We start from the raw sequence: 25968 nt of genomic DNA on the forward strand, positions 1-25968 counted from the left end.
CACTATATATGATTCACTGGAGAATGAATATATTTAATCCTTCTGTTCAAATACAAAACCAAACAAGAATAATCCTTTGTTTTATAACTTCTAAATAGATAACTTAAATTCTTAATGATGCTTAGAGTACATTAGGAAGGCATTCACTGAAACTGTTTAGCTAAGGGTAACTAGACACTTCCATTAGAAAGCCTAATTAATCGGGATTTAAAAATTAACCCTGATTTACAACGGACCATAAAACTATCCGGTCCAAAATTTTATCTTTTTATTTGAAGGTTTGTAAAAGATCAAATTAAAGAAACAGTATCAATAAATTATCCCTTGTTATTTCAACATTGTTCTCAATATTTGCAGCTGCAGTTTTAAAACAGAATTTAAAAAAATTGGCAGGCCTCAAAACTCATCCTGGGGTGTATTTATCTTGGTATTTTAACACACAAATAATTGCGAGGATAGGGAAGATAAAAGAAAATGGGAATATACAAAAGGTTTACAAAAGGCATACAAAAGTAGGTTTATATGATATGCCTATCACTATCACTTTTTGCACTATATCATATGATCTCATATGGTCTCATATGATATAGTGCAAAAAGGCCCCATTAAAGGAAGCACTGATTTCTGCTGTTAGAAGTCTACTTAATTTCCATAGCAAAAACACTCACTAAAATTTTACCACAATAAATGAGATGAAGCCCCAAAGAAGAATTTATTGTTTTCAAAATTTCATGTTCTATAAATAAGGAGGAAATTTCATCCCAATAAATGAGAAGCTTAATAATTTAAGAAAGCAAAACCCTAAAACTGGCCTAGAAGTTGCTAGCTTAAAACACACAAGCTGGCAAACAAGTGAAGCAATTAGACACATCACAGGAACTGCTCAGAACTGCTGCTCCTTATGTACGTTGCGGCACAGTTATTTTTCCACAGCACAGAATTTTCAGGGTATTAGCCAAGTGGGCAGAATAACAGAATATTTTACAGAAAATGAGATATTTTTATATCACAATCAAATAAGGCCTTGTTTTAGAGAGATATTTTTTTCTGAGTCATTCCTAAAAGCAGTTGCTAAATTCCCTGATGTCCCAACAAAAGAGATATAGTACAAGCAAGTCTGAGTAAAATGAAGAATGTACATTTTATAAACACATTTTGAAAGACTTTCTTTCTCTCTCCATGGGCCAAAAAAGAATCCCAAATAAATCCTCTGCATTTGAAATAAATGGCTACTAACAAAATAACCTTTAAAAGCAAGGGTATGCTCAAGCTTCCCTTCTAAATTTGTGGTCAGAAGCAAAACAGAGATTGCCAGGTTGAGGGAAGAAGCTGCTCTTGTGATACTTTCCCTGATAGCCACCCCACAGTACCAGGAGCCACTTTGGCTAGTATCTGGGTGAGCAGTGGCTTCCCTGAATAAACCCACTCCACAACAGCACAGGTCCCAGCAGGCATCGGAGTAAATGAAACCCTTTATCGGGGAGTCAAGAAGAGTTGTTCCTGAGCCTTTTGAAAGGGAACTGCCAGACCCAGAGCACAATGGGAGAAAGAGTAAGTTTAAAAAACCCCCCAAAAACAACAACCAAAAAACCAGAACACCCTGGAAAGAAAAATGTGTAAATGATGGTTTATGCTTGATATAAATTACCTCTTCTTTCACTCCCAGTGTGGGTGTGTCATCAGTGTCTGTGAGCTACCCATACACCTTATGAAGGGCCCAACCAGGCTGCAGAAGCAGTAGTCAAGGACTCCTTTTGAACTTGAGTATAAGCATGATTTCTGATTTCCCATTCTGTTTCTCACCTCTTTTCCTATCTTACTATTCCTTTATATGTCTATCTCACAAAAAATACTTGACATTGACAATACAATATTAGCATAATATTAATAGAGCACCAACCAGAGTTGTCATTTTTGATCATGTGCAAAGTGAGGATGACAAACTGGCTGGATTTCCATTGCCTTACATTTGGAAAGCTTTTTTCTACAGTTGTATAAAAACCTTTCTGTAGATTACTTGAAAAATATTAATTGAAAAAATTAGGATCTGAACTTATTACACAGTCTTCAAGAATATATCGAGTAAACCGTATCTAGCTTGTGGACTAGGCTTCTGATCCTTGGCTCTATCAGTAATTTAATTCTTGACACAAAGAAATATGTGAACGTTTATCAATCAATCCATTGTTGTCTTAGGCACATTACTTCAGCAATAAAGAACTCACCAGAAATATCCTTTCAAGTTGATCCTGAATGTCTTTCATTCCTGGAAAAGCAGCGACCCCTTGAATCATTTCTACAAAGATACAACCCACTCCCCTACAGAGGAAAAAAAAAAAGAAAGTATGCAATGTTAGGAAGATTTCTTCTAGATTAAATGGCCAGCAACAATGCTTTTGTATCCATCACCAGTATTTATATAATTTATTTTTTTTTTAAATCAACACCAGGCTGAAGGACAAACATGTGCATTTACTAAAACCAGTGTATACATATGAATACTTCTCAGGTGTTTGAAGGCAAGTGTGGAGGTAGCAGGAATATGGATGGTAGCTGTTGAGACCAATAAAGACACAGCAGCTGCTCTCTGTTTGTATGAGTACTACCCAAGCAGCATACTCATGCTCCCAAATAAATTCTGGGGATGTGGGAATGGCAGTGAGAGAGCGCCTTTGGGAGAAGCTGAATAGGGACAGGACTACGTCATGGAGGCACACTGGAAGGGCTTGGCAGGGGAAGAAAATCTGGAAAAAAAAGAGTAAAAAGGAAAAGGGCACGTGGCCGCTCACAGCCACTGAACTAAGCTACTGCCCAAATGCAGATGACTTCTGGGATGGGCTTGCTTGGGCTTTCTTCTCCCCTCTTCCAGCATAAGAGAAGGAAGCTCAAAGCATATAGCTCTGAGGGGCTGCTGACCCCATCCCCCAGAAGCTCTGGCTGAGAGGTGCTGCAATGGGCTGAGCAGTCACAAGCTCCCTCCTCTCCCCACCACGACAGCCACCTCATTACAGCTCCTGTCCCTGGTCTCTCACAAAAGGTACTTCACATGAGTTTCCCTCATCCCACTCAGTTAAGCCACTGGCAGAAGAACTGGGAAATCAGAGGGCAAAAATATGAGAGACATACTAACTACAGCACGAAGAATGGATTCTCAAAAGTTGAGGAAAGTTTCTGTGACTCTAACTCAAATTTCAGATAGCCTGTGCACTTCCTGCATCTGAAAAGCAAAACAAATTACAAACTTGCATTTGCATCTTTTCTGGATGAAGAAAGCTCAAGAGTTGCTTGTTCCCTCAGGAAAAATAATTTTAAGGGAAAACATCCCCCTTGGCTACCAATAGGATGCAGAATTTGATTGTATATTTTAACTTGTTCAATTACATTTTTCTACAACTTCCGCATGCAAACACCTACGTCTGCTGTATAAACACGTCTGTGTAAGTAACCACACAAAAAAAATCTTCACCCAAAACAAATGCCAATTCAATAACCCAAAATATATATCAAAATGAACCAAGAATTTGCAAAACTAACTACAGTACCACCTCTCCCTGAAACTGAGAGTTGTGTTTGTGCGTCAGAAAATCCCAGCAATAACCTCTAATTTAACTTTGTTTTTAGAAGTAAATTATTTAGAACATAGTAATTACATACCTTTTCATTGCTTATGCACCGTGATGATGCATTCAGAAAGCAGCATTTAATTTTAGGGATATGTGTGCATATATTGGTGAGGAAGTGGTTCTAGAATAAAACAACTTAATGAAAATGGATTGCATATTTTCATTAAGGCTGGGGCTGAGTATGTATAGATACCACTTAACTAAGATTATCGGCAGACAGCCCATGTTTTCCTCATCTCTGAAGGCTTTGGCCACTACTGAATAATGAAATAATTTCACGTTCCAGGACAATGAGAGTTAATAGTCAAATTTCTTGAAGAAGAAAATTAAACTTACATCACTATTTTCTAATTCTATGTCCCAAAGCACAGATATATTAAGCAAAGTTTCTCCTTAGGCATTGAAAGTAGAGGAAAACCTTGGAAAGCACAGTTCTGGTCAAATTTTAGAATAATTCAAGTGTTTATAAAAGAGAGGTTAAAATTTATGTTCCATATGCTTCTGCTGGTTACCAAATGAACTGAATTGATTAAACTGCCATTCATCATTTAGTCCGGTTAGTGCTTCATTAGGCACAGATAGGCACAATATATCTTAGTCAAATACTTACAAACAGTATCAGGATCTCAGGCAAGGAAAAATTCAAGATTTCAGTCAGAAGCAATTTATTCAAGATGACAAATAAAACAATTGAATTTAGACTAAAGAAAAGAGGATTAGAGTTCTATTCTTGCAACCAGAAAACAGGCATTTGATTAAACCAGTGTATCATTTGAGGGCATGTACTGCTACCTGCAGAGAAACTTCAGCTAGCTGTTTGAACAGAAATGCTGTAAAGGCAACAGGAAGGTTTTGCCAAATTTTATATTGTTTCACATAATCTATTTACAAAATTTTCCACTTTTAGCGGGTCTGAGACAAGTATGAGCCAAAAATCAAGTAAAAACTGCAAACAACGCTACTGAAGAAAAATTTCCTGCTTGGAAAGAAGAATCCTATTACATGTCTTGGACTCTTATGTAACCTAGTACTCCATTTAGTCACAAGCTGAAATGAGAGTGAAGAGTACTGGAGTTAAATAAAACAACTAGTACAAAAATCAAAAGGTTGTTAAAATAATTGAGGAGAGAAACATAAACAACCTTCAAAGTTTGAGCTGGAGGACTGCTGTTCCCTTTGGCCCACTTGAAAATTAAGCTTATGCTTGGTTTCAAAGGTTCTGGTGTTCAGCACATTGAAGAATAAGTCCATAGAAAGAGAAGATTAAATGAATACACACACCAAAAAAAGAAAATAATAATTAAAAAAAAAGTATGACATTGAACTGATAGGAAATACCCAGAAAGCCGTAATAGCACATAAAGGCTTCAAGATGGCTGGATGGTATTTTAGATGTCTTAGTGGTATCAGTGAATTTTAGGCTCACAGCAAGTAGAAACTGAGTACATAATAGGATCCCTGAATCACAAACCGTAAGTGCACACACAGAACATGAAAAGAAATAAAGCCTCTACAAAGCCTTGAAATTTAGTCTTGTTTTTGTAGACCTCACAAACTATTAAACAGGTTAGAGGGATTTTTGAGCAAAGCAAAAATTATTTTGTACTAGAAGAATTGGTTTGTAAGGAAAAATTAAGAGAACTATGTCATTCTTGGCTACAAGAAAACACAAGGGACAGGGAGAACGTGATGACTCTGTATTTAAAATTATGCAAAATGAAGGACAGGGAAGAACTGATTAGGATTTTAATGGTTCCCAGAACTGTAGGTAGTTCCAAGATAGTATAACTAGAAATAGCAGAATGCCTTTCAGAAATAAAAATTTTAGGGTTGAGTGTTAGAGAAATACACTTAACAATCATGCTATACCCCAGCCCCCCAATGGACTTGAAGCTCCACAGTTACAGTCGTGTAAAACTAGACAAGCTGAAACACTTAAGAATATTCTTCAGGGAACAGACTTGCATTAACAGTAGGGTGGATAAGATGATCTCCAGACTTGCAAATAGTAGGGTGGATAAGATGATCTCACAGATCACTCCCATCTCTAGTTTCTATGACACAAAGATTACTTCTTGAAATATGAAATACAACAAATTAACTTGGCTTTAATGTGCATGCAACTCCAAGGGTATGTTATTTATGTATAATTTGTGCACACTCAGCATACAATGCCATTTTCAGGCAGCACTTGAGAAATAATTTGTAACAAAAGAACATTAGCCTAACATATTTTAGTGTATTCGATTCAGATTTTCCTGCTCTCTTTATAGGATTTCTGACTTTGAATAAATAAGCCAAATGCTGCGACTTCATTCAGAGATCTTTCCAATGGAACGGCATAGGATAAGCTTGCAAGGTAAAAGTGACAGCCATTTAATGCTGAAATGGGTGGCTTACCCTCTCATGACAAAAAGCGTGACTAAACCTATTGATGTATTGATGAGATCGTACGTGGTCATACCATCTAATATTGCCCTTCTATTGTCCTGCTTAATTTCATGGGACTCTGGCTGTCATCATACAGCCTTATACGCAGTAAGAGTTAATAGCACAGCTAAATGAGTTACTCTTGCATTTGAATTGACATAGTAAATGAGCCTGTATAAATGAAGTTGGATGCCTCAGGAAACTGCATTTTTTTTTTTCTGCACAGCTTTTATAATTCAAGAGAATATTCCCTTAAAATTAACTTGCTTACTGGTGGGTTGGTTTTATATTTTTGGTTTAAGAATTCACATTCCTGTCTCTATGTAACAAAGATCCTTATTGTGACAAGAAGAATCTCCAGCCTATCTGTACTTTAATACTGTAAAAAACCCAAAACATAAAAGCTTTGGTAAGGCATAATCTATAAAAGATTATTAGGGTTCTTTCCTTCAGTTAATATTCTGATTTTTCTTGATGGGTACATAGAAGAGACTATAGACATAAGCTGAAATGAGGAGTTGTTTCCAAACCAAGTTTTAGTTTATACTTAAATCAAGATTATAAAAAGCCCATATGCTTACTACATCTGTTTTAAACTGTTGAACTTTCTGCCCTGAACAGATCTGCTTTCTAGCAGGCTCAGTGCAGGTGATAACATTCAGTGTGTTCTTCATAGTGAAGACCTATGCTGGGTCTTCACATAAGGTTTCTATCTGGTCATGAAGCCTGTTTTCAGTGTGCAGGATTTGGCTTCAGAGGGGGAAGGCATTTTATGAAAACAAAGTAATTGCTTCCAGCAATCCTCCTGGTGAGATTTCTGAAATTCAGGGGAACAGTAGAGTTTTCGTTCAAGTTTCCCAAACTACATGCAGTTTGAACTGTTAAATATATCAGAATTTAAAAAAAACAAACCCAAAACACACACACCTCCCTCAAAACCCAACTACTTTTTTTTAATGGATTTGTCACCAGGAGGTAATACTGGAATGTCTTCCATAAAATCCACTAGTAATATGCAACATGTTGGAAGGGCACAGAGATTTTTTGTCTTGTCTGATTTATTCAGAAAAAAAGTCACATAATCCTACTTATAAACAGAACTATGAAAACAAATTTTGGGGGAAAGGAATGAAAAGCAAGGGACTTTTGTCTCCTTAATTGACCAAAATCTGATTTAATTCTACAGTGGCACACTGCCAGAATACCTGCAGATGCTGAACTTTGTTGGAATTTGTCTTTCATGACCACTCCACTTTGATATGTGAAAAGTAACATGGTATGGGAGATACAGTCTGATCAAAGAATAGGGGCAATAAGGCAAACAGATTACAGTTCTCACATGAGAATTAATGAGTGAAGCAAAATTTCCCTTCCATGATGACAAAGAACAACATTAACATTTCTGCAGAAAGCAGATGCAATGAATGAAAAATAATTTACTTGAAAGTATGATAGTTCAAAGTATTTCTTTACAGTCAGTCTTGAAGCAGTTGTAATTACAAGTGAATAGAGTGCTCATGTTCTTGCCTGTGTCACTGACTACCTAGAAATAAAAGCTCTAGAAATTTGTTTTGTGACCCAACTCTCTGTAGCAATGCTCAGTTTCTATATTAAGAAATATTATATTCATGAAGGGTTAAAATGTACATGATCGCTTTTTGCAAGAATCTTTCTATTAGATTCACTTCTTCTATAAAAGCAGAATGCGAAAAAAGCTCAAGAAAATAATCTTCAAACTTGAGCAACATTTTGCCATGAGATACTTTCCTGTTGAACATGTTCTTCCTGGTTTTCTTTTCTGGATCCAGATACTTCTATAAGGTACTTTCCTGACACATATGAATCATATTTCTAGCAGTGGAAAAGTGACAGTAAATCTGATGTTCCAAATGGATAAAAGTAGGTTTTAGACAGGAACTGAAATGCCCTTCCAATAACTAGAGACCAAGATGGCTTCCTCACACATAGTGTTTCTATTAATTCAACCCTATGAGAATTTTCCAATTAAAAGCTAATTCAGCTGATAAAACTTTTGAAGAACGCACTGACAACGAGAGAAGTTCAATTAACAATACCTTGATAGTTATCGCAATATCCTCACCTTAATATCCTAATCCTACAGATTAGCATTTCTTTGGAGTGGAAGTCATAATCATAAAGAACATCAAGGGCAAAAGAACTAATTTACCCTACGCTGTTTTCTCTCTTGGGCCCCAAGCAGTATTTCTTCAGGGCGTGCTGGGACTACTGCTCTCGGATTTCTCTCACTGCAAACTGTTTACAGCAGATACAGGATAAAGATGCCTTTGTAATGTCCCCTGTGTAAAAACATAATTTGGTGCACCTGCGTCTAAGACAAGATCCATTTTTTATTTAATAAATATCTTAATTACTGTCGTAGGTCTTCACTGGTCAAATATTCATGAAAGCATGCATGGAATTACAGTGAGCACTCAAATCTGGACTCGGAGCAGGCTATGCGTGGAAAGTGGTGTGTTCCTGAAAAATACCATTTATTTTTCTAATAATAGGATAGAAAAATGCCATATGAAGAGCTTTCCTTAAATTAAGATCAGATTTGAAATCATGTATATCAATCCAGATGTTACAAAGTTAAATAACAGTGATTTAATAAGCAATTTCATAACATTTGACTGGCCTAGTTTTAAGTGATTTCTTCCGCAGCACTAACCATAGCTGATGTTCGTTAGTAAAAGTGAATTTAAAAATATATCACAGCCTATGACTTCTTAGGTTACCTGAACTGTGACTAAGAGTGTATTTTTTAAAAGCAAAACAACAGGATATGCAAAAAATCGCCAGCTGTTAGCAAACACAGTTTAAAGCCAGCTGCACTTCAAAATAAAATATCCCTAGTGACTTCTTGATGTAAGCAACCCAGATGTAGCAGTACATGCATTACCAGAATCAAAAAGGATTTAAAAACCTGTTTAAATTGCTTCATTTGCTAATACTATATTCTTCCTGTAAGGGACAAATAGAATAGGTTCATTTGGGAATTTTTTCCCTATGTTTCCGTATTACTTATATATGGGTTTTAGTAATACATAAACCCTTTACGTATTGAAGCTTATTTTCCTTGCATTGACTTTCAAAGGACTGTAAAATTCAAGGATTAGGACAAGTTACACCAGAGGCAATGCAAAGCCATTTTCCTAGCTACTAGTAAGTCCTCATCAAGAGGAAAAAAAAAAGGTATATCAAAGGTTATCACAACTCTTCGATGCAGTCGTGGGTAGTACAATACATTCACACAATGCCACTGTATCAAATACTGTCAGCAGTAAATCACAAAGCTCACCGCATTGATTTCCATCACCAGCCTGACACCACTAATGCATGTATGTCTTCATTAATATTATTTTATTGCCTGTGGCTATTTAAAAAAGAATGCAGGAGAATGTAACATTGCATGTGGATCATTAGCTTTTAGTTACTACCCTAATGCCCTACACCAGCAAATGAAGTGTAAAAACAGCCTGCAGCCTCTGCCACCTGCTTCCCAGCCACTGTCCAGGGGTTAATATTTGGACTCTTTTTTCATGCAGCTGGTCTTCTACTCAGTAGGAGCCCCACTTTCCGTTCCTTGGGAACCACCATGAAATGTCATTTATCATGGCTATAGCAAAGGCCCTGTGTCTTTTCCGCCCCCCCCCCCCCCAAAAAGAAAATGGAAGAAACAGCTGTGCTTTCTACCTCAACATTATTTAAATGTTTAGTAAGTGGCTGCCTAGTTTTGTCATCATGTAGATCATCAATAAGGACACGGGAGAGCACACACTATCTGCCATAAGGACATAATGCCAGTAATTGCATAAAAATGCTAATGCTACAAACACACTTTTGATAACAAATTACCAAATTATCTTGGAATCTGATGGTAGGTGGGTTTCTCTGCGTCTCCCTTCTTCCCACTCTGGGAAGCCACTAAGTGGTTTTAATGTAATTATGGCCCAGCTATGTACAACCGTCGTATAAATAAAGCCCCAAGCCTGCCTGTGCTCCAGCAGAGCTCACTGTTAGATGTGCCAAATAAGCATAAGTGACCTTAACATGCAACTACACCTCTCGCAATCAAACTGGAAGCTCTGTCTCAGATAACCTAGCAAAGCATGGAAGTAAAAACCTAAAGCTCTTCTGTCACACACAATTTACATTTGCTCTAATCTGATTTCTGATGTGGCAGTAGCTGAGCCTCTAACATAAATTCCTACCACGTGAAAGAAACTGTATTACTAGGGCTTTTTTCTAAGCTTTTCATATTTCTCCAGTTTGTACAGGGCAGCAAAAATTTTCTAAGGGCTACAAATCTAGTACAAGAGCAGTATGATGTCGTTTTTCATTTGAAACAGAACTCACCACCTCTATCCCTGAGCACCTGGATCTTTTTTAGACCTATATGAAATGCTCTGTGCAAGAGGACATCATTTATCGATATCATTGAAGATGTAATTATTGTGTTCTTCCCCAATACTCTTGCATCATTTTGTCAGGACACAAAATAATGACCTGGATTGATGACGTGGCATTTTGATTCCTGCCTTGATCTTCCCTGCTGTCCATGTAATTTGAATATAAACATATAATTATGAAGGAAATGTTCAGTCTGCATTTATAGTAAGTTTAAAATGCTTCTAGTAGCTGCGTGGCTTAATTTGATCTCGATCACAGTAACACCACATAGTTTGACTGGACTTTTTAATAGCTCTTTTACTAAAATCATTATTGGGAGGAATGTTAAAAGTTCTATTTTTGACAAGCTATTGAACTTTTGAGTGAACCATTTTTCTTTGTGGAAAAAGTTTCAGTGAGAAAAATGTTTTAAAATCCTTTGTTCAGTTAAAACAAACAAACAAACAAAAAAATCCTTTAATTTCAAAGTGCGGTAACTTTTTTAATTGGTAAATGCTAAAAAAATAAATTTCCAATTTGTCTTTTGACTAAAAAGCATTTTAGAGCACTTTTTGAGCAGTCTGCTCTATTAAAGCATTTAAAAATTTTCTTTAGCCGTTTCCATATATTCTCTCATTCTCTTTGTACTTCACAAATTGAGACACGTACGTAAACACGTACACAAAGATGTGGGACTCTCAAGAACTGAACACATGTAGACTGAACCATAAGAAGATAAGCAGAAAGAAGTATTTATGTTTCCCAGCTATTTCCATCCTCTGATGCAGTTGTCTGCCTCACCCCAAGCAAGTCAAGCTTCTTGCTGAGAGTGTCAGAGGTGTATCTTGGAAAAGAGGTGATTGCAAAACATCAGGAGCAGATGGGATGCGGAGATTGCATACAGTTTGTGAAGACACCAGGTTGAACCTGATCTTTGGGAAAACAGGTCAGTTTTAGGATAGATGAGAAGCTGAGATGCAGGGGGTAATTATTTTAGAACTGTGAGGTGGAGAATAGTTTGAAGAAAACCAGACAGCTGATACAGAAGATGCTGCCTTTGCCTCTCTGGTGCAGTTGCAGTATCACAACGTTCACATTCGGGGAAGTTTGTTCACCCTGCCTTTCCTGCCTCTTGGTTCACCTTACAGGTCAAGGAACTACAGCAGTCAGAGGCCCAGTTATAATAAATGTATTAGATATTCTACTATTTATACTCTGTAACCCCTTCAAATGAAACAATCCTGCAGCTTCTAACTCCTGCCCCCAGGAGTCAAGACTTAACAGTGCTATGGGGAAAAACTAGATGAGATTTTCAGGAAAACGTAGCTTTTCATCCCACATTCTCTGATCTTGGCTACAGGACTAAACACAACCTAGTCATGCTTAGTTCCCTTCCTCAGCAAAAAATATTCCTGCTAGAGGTCATCAGTTTCAGTACTACACTGCAAGATTACCTTGACAAATATTATTCACTCACAGTATGAAAACATAAGGTTTTTTTACCTTATCTTACAGTTACCTCTAGATTTTAACATAATCATAATTCTAAATTTAGGTTGCCTGTATTAAAGAAAGATATTTCAGCACACTACAAAAAAATCATCATGTTTTTCTGAAACTTACTATTTTTTTTTTCCTCAAATGAAATGAGTTGTATAGATTTAAAAAGTCAAATACACATTCAAAAAAATTAATGTCTTCCAGAGCATAAGACTTGCTTTGTAAGGAAAAATATTTTTTTCCACATTTCTGTTTCTTGAATCAACATGCATTGCTTCTACTAACACAGTTGAAGCTCTTACTAATTACAGAACTTGTACAGATTACAGAGATCCTGTGACCTCAAAAACTACAGGATAAACGAAGAACCTCCACCTTGGTTTCTAACAGTCAAAAAACCAAACACCTTCTTTGTTCAACACAGGACTAAATGATGTTATCAAAAAGGAGCAAGGTGCTATATATTGTACACATCAAACTGCCCTTTCAAACCTGCAGGTCTAAATAAAATCTGTAAGTTTGAAAGAAAACTATTCAGTGATGTGTCACACACTGATTTACTGCTAACAAGTACAGTAGATTAAGAACTGAGGCTGTATCCTCACATCCAGAGAATCCTGGTTTTGTCCTTGCTACAGCTGGGCATGGTGAAAGTCTATCTTCTGCAAAACAAGTATCATATCACCACATTAAGACTACAAAAGTCAAGCAACAACTCAGTCTCTTGCAAAGCAGCAATGGCTCTTCTAGTGGTGTGTCAACAGCAGGTACCAGCTGCCAACCGGTGGGGTGGCAGGAGGAGATTCCTTTAGGGAGGTACTGAGTGAACCACACAGATTACTACACACAAGTTTTTTAACCTGTACCACTAATCTTGCTACATATTTGTTTTTCATGTCTAAAAAAAATCAGAGCTAAAGCATCTACATAGAGTCTTGTGTAAGGATTCTATATTTACCACATATCAAGGCAAGTGGAATATTCTGTTGATCCCAGAAGGACATCTGGAGGCCTGTACCATAGGGTTACCACTTCATTGGAATACGTATGGCTGGGAACTGATTTAGCTCTTGCAAGACCTGTGGGGTAAATACAAATAAATTAATGCAAACAAAGAAATAGTTTGCTGTATAGTTACGATCCTAAAAGAATATATGAGCATACATCACATAACATGACGGCATGTTGCAAGCGTTTTTTTCTTCTAGTATTGGAGTAAGTTACTTAATGAAAGAATGTGGTAGCATCTATCATTTAGTATCTGGCTAAACAGAGCTGTGAATATTATGAAGGAATAATAAAATATGCTTTTCATAATGACAACCACAGGCCCAGGAGAGATGCAAAGATACAGTGTGGTATACCTAAATGAGAGACAAATAAACAAAGATTTTCATTTCCATTAACTGCGCATCCTAAGGCATCAATAGTCTTTCATTTCAATGTTATTTAGAAAAAGGAAATGAAAAGGAAACTCCCAGATAAATAGTGCCACAGATGAGATTTGGTTTTTTAAGGGAGCCTAAGGAAACCTCGCACAGTTTACACTGCAAACCCCAGCCTGCTTATTCAAGTTTATATTTGAAAGCAGTAGACATGCTTACACATTATCATTCAAATAAATATTAATATTGCAGTAATACATCAGAAAATGGTATGTGCAAAATTCTTCTCTCTCAACGAATGTATACTGGCAGTGCACCAATCTCAGAAGCAGAAATCATTTCAATGAAGTCTGTGGCCTACTAAAGATATACTATTTACAATAATTGTCTTTTAAGCTTGTCAGTCATTTAAAATAATTCACATTACTACACAACCATAATCTATCTCATGTAAAATTGGAAAGATTTTAGGAGAGACCCTCACATGCTAAAAACAGCAGTAGAGAGCATACTTCTCTAACAGCTTTCCTACAGAAGCCTCTCTCCCCCAGGAAACGGAAGAAGATTTTCAGGGCTATGGCGACTGTTCCCATCACCGGCCTGCAAACACCTTTTCCAAATAATCTGCCCCTAGTTACTGCCTTGAGACCATCCACTCCCTTGCTGGGAACACTGGACATGCACAAGTAATGGAAATCAGGAGAATGCGCTACTAATTTTTTTTGTGCCTTCCTAAACAAAGGACTACCAATTTCCCTTTCACAAAACAAATGAAATTACTAAAACAGAAGGTCATGTCTTACACCTTACAGAAACCAAAAAGCAAAGTCATACACTCAGAAAGAAATACGCAACATGAGAATACACATAAGAGTGCAGATGAGAGTCCTTTGAACCTTTATTCTTAATACACTGGAGAAGCTATTTAAGAACAGTTAATCTCAGTGAATATATCTCCATAGTAATGATGGCAAATCTTGCCAGTAGATTGCATTATCAGCTGATTATAGCAATTAGACAAGTGTAGGGGAATAATTTAACTTGTGTGCCAGACTTTCTTCTAAAAAAATTACATTTGAAATAGGAATAACCATTTTCTTTAAGTTTTCAGACCTCCATCTCTTTTACGTTTGTGCACTTGGCCACCAGTTTGATGAATAACTTGGCTCACACAGACAACTCAGGGTTGGCCAGGTACAGCCCCAAAGAGGCCAGAGGAGAGGTCACATCACACGCTCTGCAGTGCCTCTGCCTCCAGATTAATGTTTTTGCTTCTAGGAGATCAGAAACCACCAAATGCTCTAACTGGTGAATAGTTCTTATTCCCAGCCCAGAGAAACATTAACAAGTCTGAGTTTCTGAGCACCTATATCCCATGGGACTAAACTGAAACAGTAGACCCTGAATTTATGGATATGGACCTACTATTATTAAGCTAAATAAAAATTATGAAAGGATTTGAGAAGTCTGGATGGTGAATGTCTCCATCCTTCTTTGCCTGTCTGAGCCCCCCTTCAGTCTTGCCTGAGGAAGACTGAATTTTGTTGCAAATTATTTCCTCCCTAATCTTCTACATAGCTTTGATAGGAGAAAAGGCATAGGCAGGCAGGGAGAAGGCATTTTTAAGAAGCCAGCAACATCATGTGATTTGGGGAAAACTGTCAAAAAACTTTAGAGTTTGCAGGGTGAAAAATGAACTCAGGTCTCCATGACACAAAGTCATGACACACAGCCCACTGCTTCTAGATCTCCTCCACCTCTAATCTGTTCCAGGTTAACTAAAATCTATCCGATTTTCAAAGGATGGCCCTTTTGAGCTAATCCCAGCCTGTTGGACAACTAAATGCTTTTCTTTAATCTGCTCTTCACTCCCAAAACACCATGAAAGCCTCATATAAGGTTAGCTGCTACATCTGGTTTCTCAGTTATAAGAAGATCATTACTGGAATGGAGAAAGTTATAAACAAAACCTTAATTTGTAAAAGCAAGTTGAGGCCATACATTGGCATCAGAGCATCACCGGGTTTAAGAGGTTTATGGGTACAGGCCATATGTTTTAAGTTGTGGCCAAATGGTTTCGTAGTCGGGCACATACACTACACTTTGGAAACTAAATGGCCCAATGGAAAGCAGGAGTGAAATACTCACAAAGGCTAAAATTTGGCAGAGGAAAATTTGGCACGGTCCTGGAGTTCAGTTCCTGTGCAGAACTGAAAGGACCTGAATTAGGCTAATGCCTCGGAGGAGCTGCTTTCTCTCAGGGAGGGAGCAAAGTTTGCTTTTTCTGAATAACGCTCTGCATAAAGAAGGCATTTGCAATTATGAACACTTTCACTTGAAGACTCAAAATTAATGCAAATGTCTCTCATCACACTTAAGGCATGAAAAAATATCCTCATCTTTCAGACATATTTACAGTTTAAAAAGAATGCTATCAAAATATATATACGAAACACTAACAAGATACTGCATTTCTTGTTTTGATGCTCCAGATGCAAATAGATGACAGTTAGCAGGGTGGTTTTTTTCAGCTATCCTTCTGCAAGAAAATTTGCTACATATTTTATACCCTTTTGCACATCCAAATATGCTTACTCATGCAAAATTTATTTAACCACATCCTTCAACTGAAAGAAAACTGAAGGGTAGGATTAATTAGCACAGCATGTTCGATCACTTTCTATAAGGGTTCCCTGTCTGTTTCCATGGTTACACTACAGGAAGAGCGACAATCTCATTTTAAAAAGACAGAGCTTATGGGGGGATCATCAAAACTTCAAACCTTAATGGCCAGTGTGCATAAAAGCCAAAAGGTAAATGAAGAGATCACCAGGTGAGTACCCAATATTTACATATTGCTGCTTGAGCACTTTTCTGCCTGGGAAGGTGGAGGGAGGACCTCCTGACAAGCAGTGAACTCCCCTCTGGTTCCTGTGTCTTCCGAAAGATAAAAGGTCAACACGTGTCCTGCTGTTGCAGCCTTATTTTGAGAGAAGGAAGCCAAGCGTAAGGCCCAGTTATTAAAAGTCAGGTCGCGTCAGACCCACTGGGGAACTTGTGTGTAATTATGGGAAGAACAGACACTGTTTAATGTTCTCCAGGCACTTACTTCTATGGCCATTATTTATCCAAACTGAAAGAAGAAACTGTCCTGATGCATTACATACTGCAAGGCTTGCACAACAGCATCTATCTGTGCTGTGACACAAACCCCAACTTTCTTTTAACTCATTCATTAAACAACAGCTCAGGATACCCTGCAACGTCCCATATTTAAAATACAGAGTGAATGATCTATGCCTACGTATGTGTATGTCTTTAACACACAAAACCTCCTGCTGCCTCCTACTCTGAATTTAAAAAAAAAATAAAAAAGTAAGAAGATATTTCCTTCCTTGGTAAATACAATTTTCTCTGCTTTGTCTGACTTTATCTTTTATCTCAGACTCAGAGGTTGTATCTGATTTTACCTAGCATCAGTTATTGACAAAACACATTGCACTGATTTATCACTGTAATTTTTATATTGTATTTGGCTTTTACAAGAGGCTGTAGCTATATCCAGACTCAAGACCTATTCAATACACACACCTTTGACTACACAAGCACAAATATTAATATTTGATATCTCTTTAGCTGCAGGATAGCTTTCTAGTCAAGTTCATATGACAATCAGGAAGCCTTTGTTCACAGTGAATAGGATTCTGCAAATGAGGAAACCAGTCACATCTGCAAAAACAAGGGCTTGCCAACCATGTGCATGGTCTCCCTTTCCATTATACCTTAAATGTGTTGAGCTGTTTACTGTTTTGATTTAGATATATCAAAAAGGGCTATAGCAAGGCATACTGCAAAAAAGGGGTTTTTGTTGCTGTTTTTCCTTGATTCAGATTCTTTTCATGCTTCCTTTTTTAGCCTCCTGTTTTGTTTATTTTAACAATTACCTAGAGTTTGAGGTAAATGGCTTATAAAACCATAACTATGATTCAGTAACAATATTAAAATATTGTTAATGTATTCTATTGTAGATCATGAACTGTCAACTTCACTTAACCTATTTACTCAGCGACTTGTTTTCCAACAGAAGCATATTTATTCAGTGAATACCTGAATGACAACAAAACAGAAGTAAAATGGGTGGGAGCACTGACATTGCTTCAATGAAGCAATCAGCTCTCTAACCCAGAAGTCAGTTCTCGGCAATCAAAAGCGTCCTGCAGCCTTTAGGTCCCTCTGCTGTTTACCTGAATGCATCTGTCTCCAAGATGCAGCTTTACCAGAGCATCCGAATTAAGTTCCTTTCAAACAAGATAAATTACTTACAATATCCTATGTCCGAGTCCTAATACAGCCACTAGATTATGGTAGTGCTGTTCATTTATAAAAGTTACCCACTATCAGGGAGAGCCCAATTAGGTTCCCAAATCAGTATTCCCAAAATGCACTTGAGCAATGACTGGTCTTCCAAACTGGAGTGCAGGAGACAGTCTTCAAGAGACAGAGAGCAATAAGTAAGGCAAAAGGCATGTGTGCCTCTCAGCCTGTATGGTTTTTCCAGCTCTATCAGTTATTCTAATAAAAGATTATTTTTCCCTGCAAATCTTATCTCATGTATGTCTTCAATCACTTACAGTAACGCAGATGATAATTATTCTGGTCTGTGAATGGGACTCAACTGTCAATTTAACAAACACAAGTTACAGAAAGGGGAGACGCAGAAATACTTTTTCTGCCACCAGAAAGAATAACTCTAGCCCTCATGAAAAGTGTTTTTCTTTTTTCAACAACTCCAGCATCATCTCTTTCCTCTGTCTCCTGAGCCACCCAAAGGATCACAGGCAGTGGAAAAGTGGGATACGAGAAAGAGCTCAGCTGTTGGTTGTATATTAAAAGATCCCTTTGATTAATTTGACTGAAAGCCATCCTAGCTATAAAGCTGTTTATTTCCCTGCTTTAAAATCCTTATAAAATATTCTGACACATTTTGAAAAAGCCCACTGATGCTGAACATGTACCGTGACTGCCAAATTCATTCATTGTCTATTAGCAGAAAGAAACACACTAAAAATTTGGTTCCAATCAAAAAGTGGTATGGAAGGATAAAAGAATTATACATTCCATTTTCAACACCGGGAAAATATACGTATTCCCATGGCCTTCTGGGTCAGCATGAATATGTTCAAACTGCCTCTGCTAGTCTGGAAGCAGAAAAATAACAGTGTGGGCAGGAAAAAAAAAAAAGAAACAATCTGCACCAACACCGTAAACTTTCAAACAGACACGAAAGCTAACAGAACTCAAGGACAGCAAGCAATTTCACATCAAAGATAACTTCTGCATTACTGAAAAGACCTGGATTCATTATGGATATGGTATACGTGCCCACAATACCTTAACAGTTGGCTGATTTAAATCTTGCTTTCCAGATTCTGGATTTTTACTTAATGATCCTCAGTTTGTTGTCTCACAAAAAATCTGTATGAAGATGATGCCCTCTACTCCTAACAACGTCCCAGCATGAACACACCACTTTGCTAATAAGGCTGTAAGTGAAAATGTCAGAATTACTCATTCCACAGTGAAGTTATTAGGTTTGAAGCAAAGAGTTAACAATGACTGAACAGATGGTTTTAAATTGGGAAGATCTTCAGAGCGCAGGAAGGGAGTTCTAGAAAGGACAAAGAGGCAGAAAATAATTCTTCACTGAAAATGAGAGGTAATGTGTCTCAGGATATTTTAATATTCCCTGAGATAAAGAGAGTAAACTGGGAAGCAGCTATGAATGAATGAGCCCAATACTGGACAATGATTTGAGTTTAGAAGAGAATAATAATAATTAAAAAATTATATGTGGACTTTTAAGATGTGAGCAATGAACTTGCTGAGGACAAGAAAGGTAACAGACCACTTTCCTACAGTTTTGAGGTATAAACGTTTCACTGCCACTAGGATTTTCCCCTAACAAATCGAAGGCATTCAGAAAAGAAAAAATAAAGTGATCCAGGGGAAAAGTCTTGTATGGAGACAAACTGAGAGCTATGGATGTCCAATTTGCTGAAGTATAATAGTCCATCAAGCACTGACCACAGAAGTTAACAACTTACGGCAGGCTACTGTGTATGAAGTTAACAATTTACCATGATCCCTATCTGTACAACTAAAAGCAGGACTGGAAGAGCCATTTTTGGATGACTCCATCTGGGGTTCAAGTAAAAATGAACCAACCCTTATCAACTGGTACCTTGATAACTTATCACTTGATAGAAGTGCAGTAGGTACTTGACATATTGCATGAGACAGGCTAAATACGACATACCGGTAAAGAAATAAATATGCTTGCTCTGTGCTGTGCAAAACTTACCTTTTTTAGAAAATCATCGTGTAGACAAACTGCCTCCCCCTTCGTTCAGGTGCTAAGAGGACCGAACACATACCAGATTCAAGCCCACCACATACAGGGCAGCAGTACCATTTAAATCCTTCTAGTTTAACATTGTATTAAATCTGACAGCTGAAGAACTGTTAAGTAAGCACAATTTGGTGCTACTGTAGTGATTCACAGTCATCCAAACAGACTGAGAGTTTTATATTCAAACATCTAATCCCAGTTGTTTACACTCAGGTAATTTTGTTTCTTAACTGACCATACGACACTGGCACTGACAAGGTGATGCCACAGCGAACACATACCACTCTCTCCATCTATTAATGGGGTCCACAACTCAGTGCAGTTAATCTGTGGAGCACTGGAACACTGATGAAAGGCAACGATAGGTGCATGACCACTGGGATGTTACTCTATGGAGTGATTTATTCCAGTGGGATACTACAATTTTGCTGATCTGTCATTTCCCGTCTAGAGGTAAAATATCTGGAGAACTTTGATGAAGAGAATACTTCAAGTCATGGTCAGCTACTAAAAGCCTAATCAAATACCTGCAAATTTATTTACAAACAGATCAGATCCCAGGAACTGGTCTAGGATAGTTCATTTAACAAGAAGAGGGCTACATGGAGAAGCAAGTATTTGAACAACATTAACATCTACAAACAAACAGTATTTTTAAAAAGCAGATCTAACAACTATTTTATTTATAAACAAACAACACTGCCACTTGACATTACCCTGCAGGAGTGGAATTTGTGAACTTGAAAAACTGTCACCACATGGGTATTGAAACCATCAACTCTTACAGTACAAGGTCTGGCTTATGTATAAACGGCACAATTCTGCAACTACCAGCCACTGACTCCTGGCCCCTGTACTGCACAGCCAATGCAATTAAGTTTGATGTGCCTGCTTTTCGAGCTAAGGTGTCACCTGAGCATACATTTCTACGCTGCAGGACGCAGCTGCCTTTGTTCCATTATCCAGCCTCGTCTTTTGAACCATGGCTGCCCTGCCTGGCACAAACGGTTCTCTAGTGATCATGGAGTTTAATCCAGGCTGCTTCCAGTACCCGAGACAGACTATTTATAGATAAGACAAATACTCAGCTGATTTTTGTCATTGCTACAATATGTTATACTCTGCAGCTTACGTACTTCCCTAGCAGGTAAAACACTGTCATGGCTGTTCTGCTGAAGAACTCCGGTACGTTTTGCATGTGCTATCACATTAGTACATACATTCACATACTAGGTAACACCCACAGCATCTCAAAACACATCTGCCTGCTCTGGCTTAAATCAGAGAAAAATGATCTGAAAACATCAGTAGAGTACAGTACAGGCATTGGTGCAAAACTAACCAAACTGAAAAAAAAAAATTCTCTCAGTTATTTCAAAGCTTTCTGAAATACATCAAAGAACAAAATAACTATAGGACACTTAAAGTTTTCACTAGATTTTAAAATTATTTTCACTTTACTTTCAAGTGTGAAACCATTAAGAAAACCTGTGTAAGTACTGTTGCTTCTGTAAAGCAGTATTATAAAGCAACTTCTTACGAAAAAAATTATAAAGCAATCTTACGACAGGAATCTCTGGAGTCTCAGATTCACTTGTTCAATTGAATCGCTCCTCAAAACTCATTTAATGTATATGTCATCTTAAATTAGCTGAATCACAAGTCTTAGAGGAAAAGTTTTATGTGAGAGACATTCCAATATGCTTAGGTCTAAATAATTATTTGACTTTGCGTTGGTAATCAGGCATCTGTATTCCTGCAGAGCCACCTAATCAGTTCTTAATACAATTTTGTCACAGAAGAAGAAATGAAAACAGACAATTTCATTTTAAAAAAAAGGTACATTAGAAGAGCATTAAGGCTGTGCCTTTACAGTATGATTCTGGAAATATGTAGTTAAAAAGCAACTGTTCCTCAGGCGGCATCCTTCTCTACAGTGATAGTGAAACACTGAAATGCCACTGCCAGGACAGCAAAATTGGAGCTATACGACCAAATCTAGTCTATTATGTACAGATGTAAGCCTACTAAGTCAGTAGAATTGCAGAACCTTGTATCGTAACTGAATAAAACAAGTGAAAATTTGTTAGTACTAAAACCAAGCCATTCTTTTATCTATTCTTTCATTTAACTTAAGGACTATGGATATACTTGTCCATGCAATGCTTGATAAAAACTACTTGTAGATTGCAAGCAAAGAATCCCTGATAGTATTTTGATCACAGACAAAATACTATTGTCATATTATTAGTGCCTTTGAAACATCTCATGTTTTATTTAAACCATTTGTTATTTCAAGTTTGCATGTATGAGCAAATTGTAAGTACAGGTGAGCACATCTCATTTAGCATCACATCCTGCAACCTGCGTAGCAAAGCTGGTGGTAAACCTGAGCACTGTAAGATAGAATGGGCAAAGAATTGCCAAAGTTTCAAGAAGCTAACATTAGGCATTTGTGTTTATAAAGTACATTTCAGTGAGCCACTGCCTTTTTTCTTATTCCTTTTTTTTTTTTTTTTTTAAATTTATTTAGTTTTTTCCTAAGGTCTACAGACAGTTCAAAGCTGAATCAAATTTCCAGCCTGCTTATGAGTCCATAACTTAACATCAGTGATGACAGTATCGACATAAGAAGTTTTTCCCTTCTAGTGCCTCATACTCGGTATCTGCTTTTACAATCAAATCAGCCCACTGCAGTTAATATCTAACTTAATAACCATTGCAATGAAATATCCTTAAAAGCAAATATAGCCACAAGAGCAAATATAACTGAAAAACTTGATGTCCAAGTGACTTAAAAATTGCTGCAGTAAGAAGGCTATGAGTATGTTCATGGAAATGTGGATGGAAATAAGAGATGACATCTGAAAGTCTCCTTCTCCCTTATTTCCAATGACCACAGAAAAAAATTGCTATAATATCTGACATATTATAAGCCATAAAAGCCAAAGGAGGGAAAAGCTGAACTGACCTTGGAGGAGAGCTTGGGCACCTTTACCAAGGTGAAGATCTAACCAGCCATTCTCCCTACCATGTAACACAAAAATCATGCAGCAGCATTTCCTCCCCACGCAAAGCGGTTGTTAATGTTCCCACATCATCCAGATAAAAAGCTGCTGATTCCTGATCTCCCACTTTTAATATTGGTACCTTTGTGTCTTTCAACATTTTGCTCGACCTTTTGGTCTTATAGTTTGATTATTTGTATGGTATATAAGGGTGGCTATGTGGAGTTAACATTTGTACAGCTCTTTGGAAATGTAAATCACTGGAGAAGTGTTAAGTATTGCTAAGACAAGCACTGCCTGACCTCTTCTGGCTATCATGAAGGCCAATTGCTGCAGGGGAAATTCTCATCTTAATGCAGGTAGACCTGCAAGCATGATTTTAATTTACATCAGTACGAATTGTGCATCTATAAATATATTAATATATCCAGCACTGTGTCCTTCAGAAGGAATGAAAAAACCCTGCATAAATAATTCAAAATTACCTAGGTAAAAAGTGACTATTGCAGTAAGGTAAGCTTTTAAACTGTCTGGGGCAAAACAAATGATGTTATAAATTACAGAGCCATCACCTCTTTAAAATGCTATCTCAATTATGGAATTATTTCATATCGTGTTAAATGGCACATTTCTCTTAACGAACTGCCAGTCTCTGTTCACAATCTTTTTCTTTGCATATCAATATTTTTGTTCTGACTTATTATGAATTCTTTCTTCTTTAATCCACACCATTTTCCAGTTATCCTTTAATTTCTACATAGCTGATTATTTCCTGTGTAAAATAAATCTGCATAACTATTAACACATTAATGAAATTAAAATTATTTTAAAATTTGGCATAATTTTCTCACTATATAATACAGCATGTTCTCTTAAATAAGAAAACATTAAACAAAACCTCGATCAAACCAAAAAAGCAAAGATGAAGAGTACTATGGGATCAACCAGGATGGCTATATTCGAAAACTTTACCATGACCATAGTCGTCGTTTTCCCCTGTAACTGCTGTATCAGAAACAAGCAAAGAAGCTGGAGAACAAGAAAGTTTTAAAGAAAGTTCAGAACAAGAAAGTTTTAAAGAAAGTTCAATATTTTAAATACAGGGGCTTGTAGCCACAGTAGGCAAAAGGCTAAGGCTATAAAAGAAGCAAGATGTGTAGGAAGAGAAAATGTTCTCCTATAAAACTGATAGGAGAACATGGTCACGTGACTGAATAAGGCTCTTTTTTTTCCAATTAAAAACTCCTCTCTTTTTTTTTTCCCCCCAATTAAAAACTCCTTGTCATTACTGCCCAGATTTTACATACATTTACAGATTCATTTGGATGGATGGATCACAGCAGATCACAGTTCTCCATGGTTTTTGTGCAATTATCACATAACAGCCTGGCTGACACTTAGGTGGGGAATACAAGACAACGAAAAAAATCATGATTGTGGTAATAATGCAAGATCACAGTCAGCATTGAGCTAGCTGCAGTACAGATGACATCTAAATCCCATGTTCTTAAGAACAAAACACTGAAACAGATTTTTTTTCATCACAGCTGTTTTAATGGTGTCATAACCAACTTCCTTTATTGCCCTTAATGGATAATTAAGACGCTTTCTTCCTATTTAAAGGCTCAATATAACTCTAACTTGTAACAATGGGAAACTGGGTTGAACCCTAAGTAATCTGAAATGTGTTTAACAGGGGACCCATCTAGTGAGACACCAATCTCCAGCTCCTTATTAGTTTTTAAAAAAAATATTTAAAAAAATTTTCCTTCTCAGCTGATAATCCTACACAGTGCTTCTCAGTGGGAAAGGCTTAAGTTACAGCATCTACTTTAGTAATAGCTGAAAAGGCTGGTATATTTAAAAAAATTTAATTTCAACTGTTAAAAAGCAATCAGTGAAGACTGACATAGCCAAAAATTCAGTGTGTGGTTCAACTTTTTATTTACTATTAGTAGAGAGAAGTTAAAGTCTTAGTTGAACAAAACTGAACGTCACAGTTTTTGTGAAGTGCTGTCTCCAGATAGTAAACCTGTGTTAAATCTGTTTTTTCCCCATAGGCTATCAAACCCAAATTCTGTCCATAAGATATTTTTCCTGCATCGATTCTCACGATGGCAATTTGTTATTTAGATTACCTGATACCTCAATAAAACCACCAGATCTATGAAGCAAATTAGACTGAGGTCCACAATGGGAATGACAAACCAAATAAAGATGAGAAGCAAGAAGCATCTGCAACAGCACCAGATGACAGTCTTCTACATCTTCACCTCTAAAACAATGCACAAAGGAATTCTTCAGCCCAAATGCCAGAAATCAAATCCACGCCTTTGCACTGCTGTCGCTTGAGATTTCCTGCCACCTACACATCTCCTCTCCCTCTCCACCACAGATCTGTTCTGGGCAAGATGAGAGAAGGTCACAAGCACAGCATGTGAAGCCCTTGCTCCTGGGAGGGGAGGTGAAGGAGGCAGCTTTGGCTACTCCCTGACAGCAGTCAGTTATACTGTTAGAAACTGAGAAGGAACATCTGGGGTGGAGGGAAAGCCTGTCATCCTGGGAAAGCAAATAACTAACACAGCAGCCTGCCATAGGTCTCTGGGTCCACAGTACCCACAGTATTCGCAGCCTATGACTTTAATCCTTCCTCCAAGAGAAAAGATTTGAAGGTCCCCTAGCTACCTATCAGCTCCACTCCTGAGCTTTGGCCTCCCTTTCCCTGGATCTAGAAAGCAATGGGGACGGCAAGGGCTTTTTTCACTGACTCAGTAGTGTGCGTTCGAGGTTATGCCAGGACAAATGCACACAGTCTGCTCTGCTGCTCCAGGCCTCCAGCCCAGATGCCACCGTGAACAGCATTATCAGCTTCTGCTCTCAACGGAAAATGCTGTATTTACAGTTAATTACAGAAATAACTGTCTTTTATAAAGACCTGCAAGCTAACTCAAGTTCAAGCAGTTCAGGTTTCACTTTCCAGGCTCCCACTTCCTTTTTTTCAACTTACTCACAACATTGTCACTGAATTCATCTTCATTTCTTGATAGAATCATAGAATCATTAAGGTTGGAAAAGACCTCTAAGATCATCGAGTCCAACCGTCGACCCAACACCACCATGCCCACTAAACCATGTCCCTAAGTGCCTCATCTACACGTCTTTTAAATACTTCCAGGGATGGGGACTCCACCACTTCCCTG

The 25968-nt window shown here is 37.5% G+C and overlaps 1 protein-coding gene across 1 annotated transcript in view; it reads right to left on the bottom strand.

Moving 5' to 3' along the window:
• Window positions 1-25968, bottom strand: part of CDK14 (cyclin dependent kinase 14) — a 243004-nt gene that overhangs the window by 123754 nt on the left and 93282 nt on the right. Inside the window, exons 7-8 of the mRNA XM_019471112.1 lie at window positions 12925-13045; window positions 2226-2319 (exon numbers count right to left, since the gene is read on the bottom strand). Of these exons, the coding sequence (XP_019326657.1) occupies window positions 2226-2319; window positions 12925-13045 (215 nt within the window). The remainder of the gene's footprint in view (window positions 1-2225; window positions 2320-12924; window positions 13046-25968) is intronic.

Source organism: Aptenodytes forsteri, unplaced genomic scaffold (assembly GCF_000699145.1).
Source record: "Aptenodytes forsteri isolate BGI_AS27 unplaced genomic scaffold, ASM69914v1 Scaffold172, whole genome shotgun sequence".
Taxonomy (NCBI): domain Eukaryota; kingdom Metazoa; phylum Chordata; class Aves; order Sphenisciformes; family Spheniscidae; genus Aptenodytes; species Aptenodytes forsteri.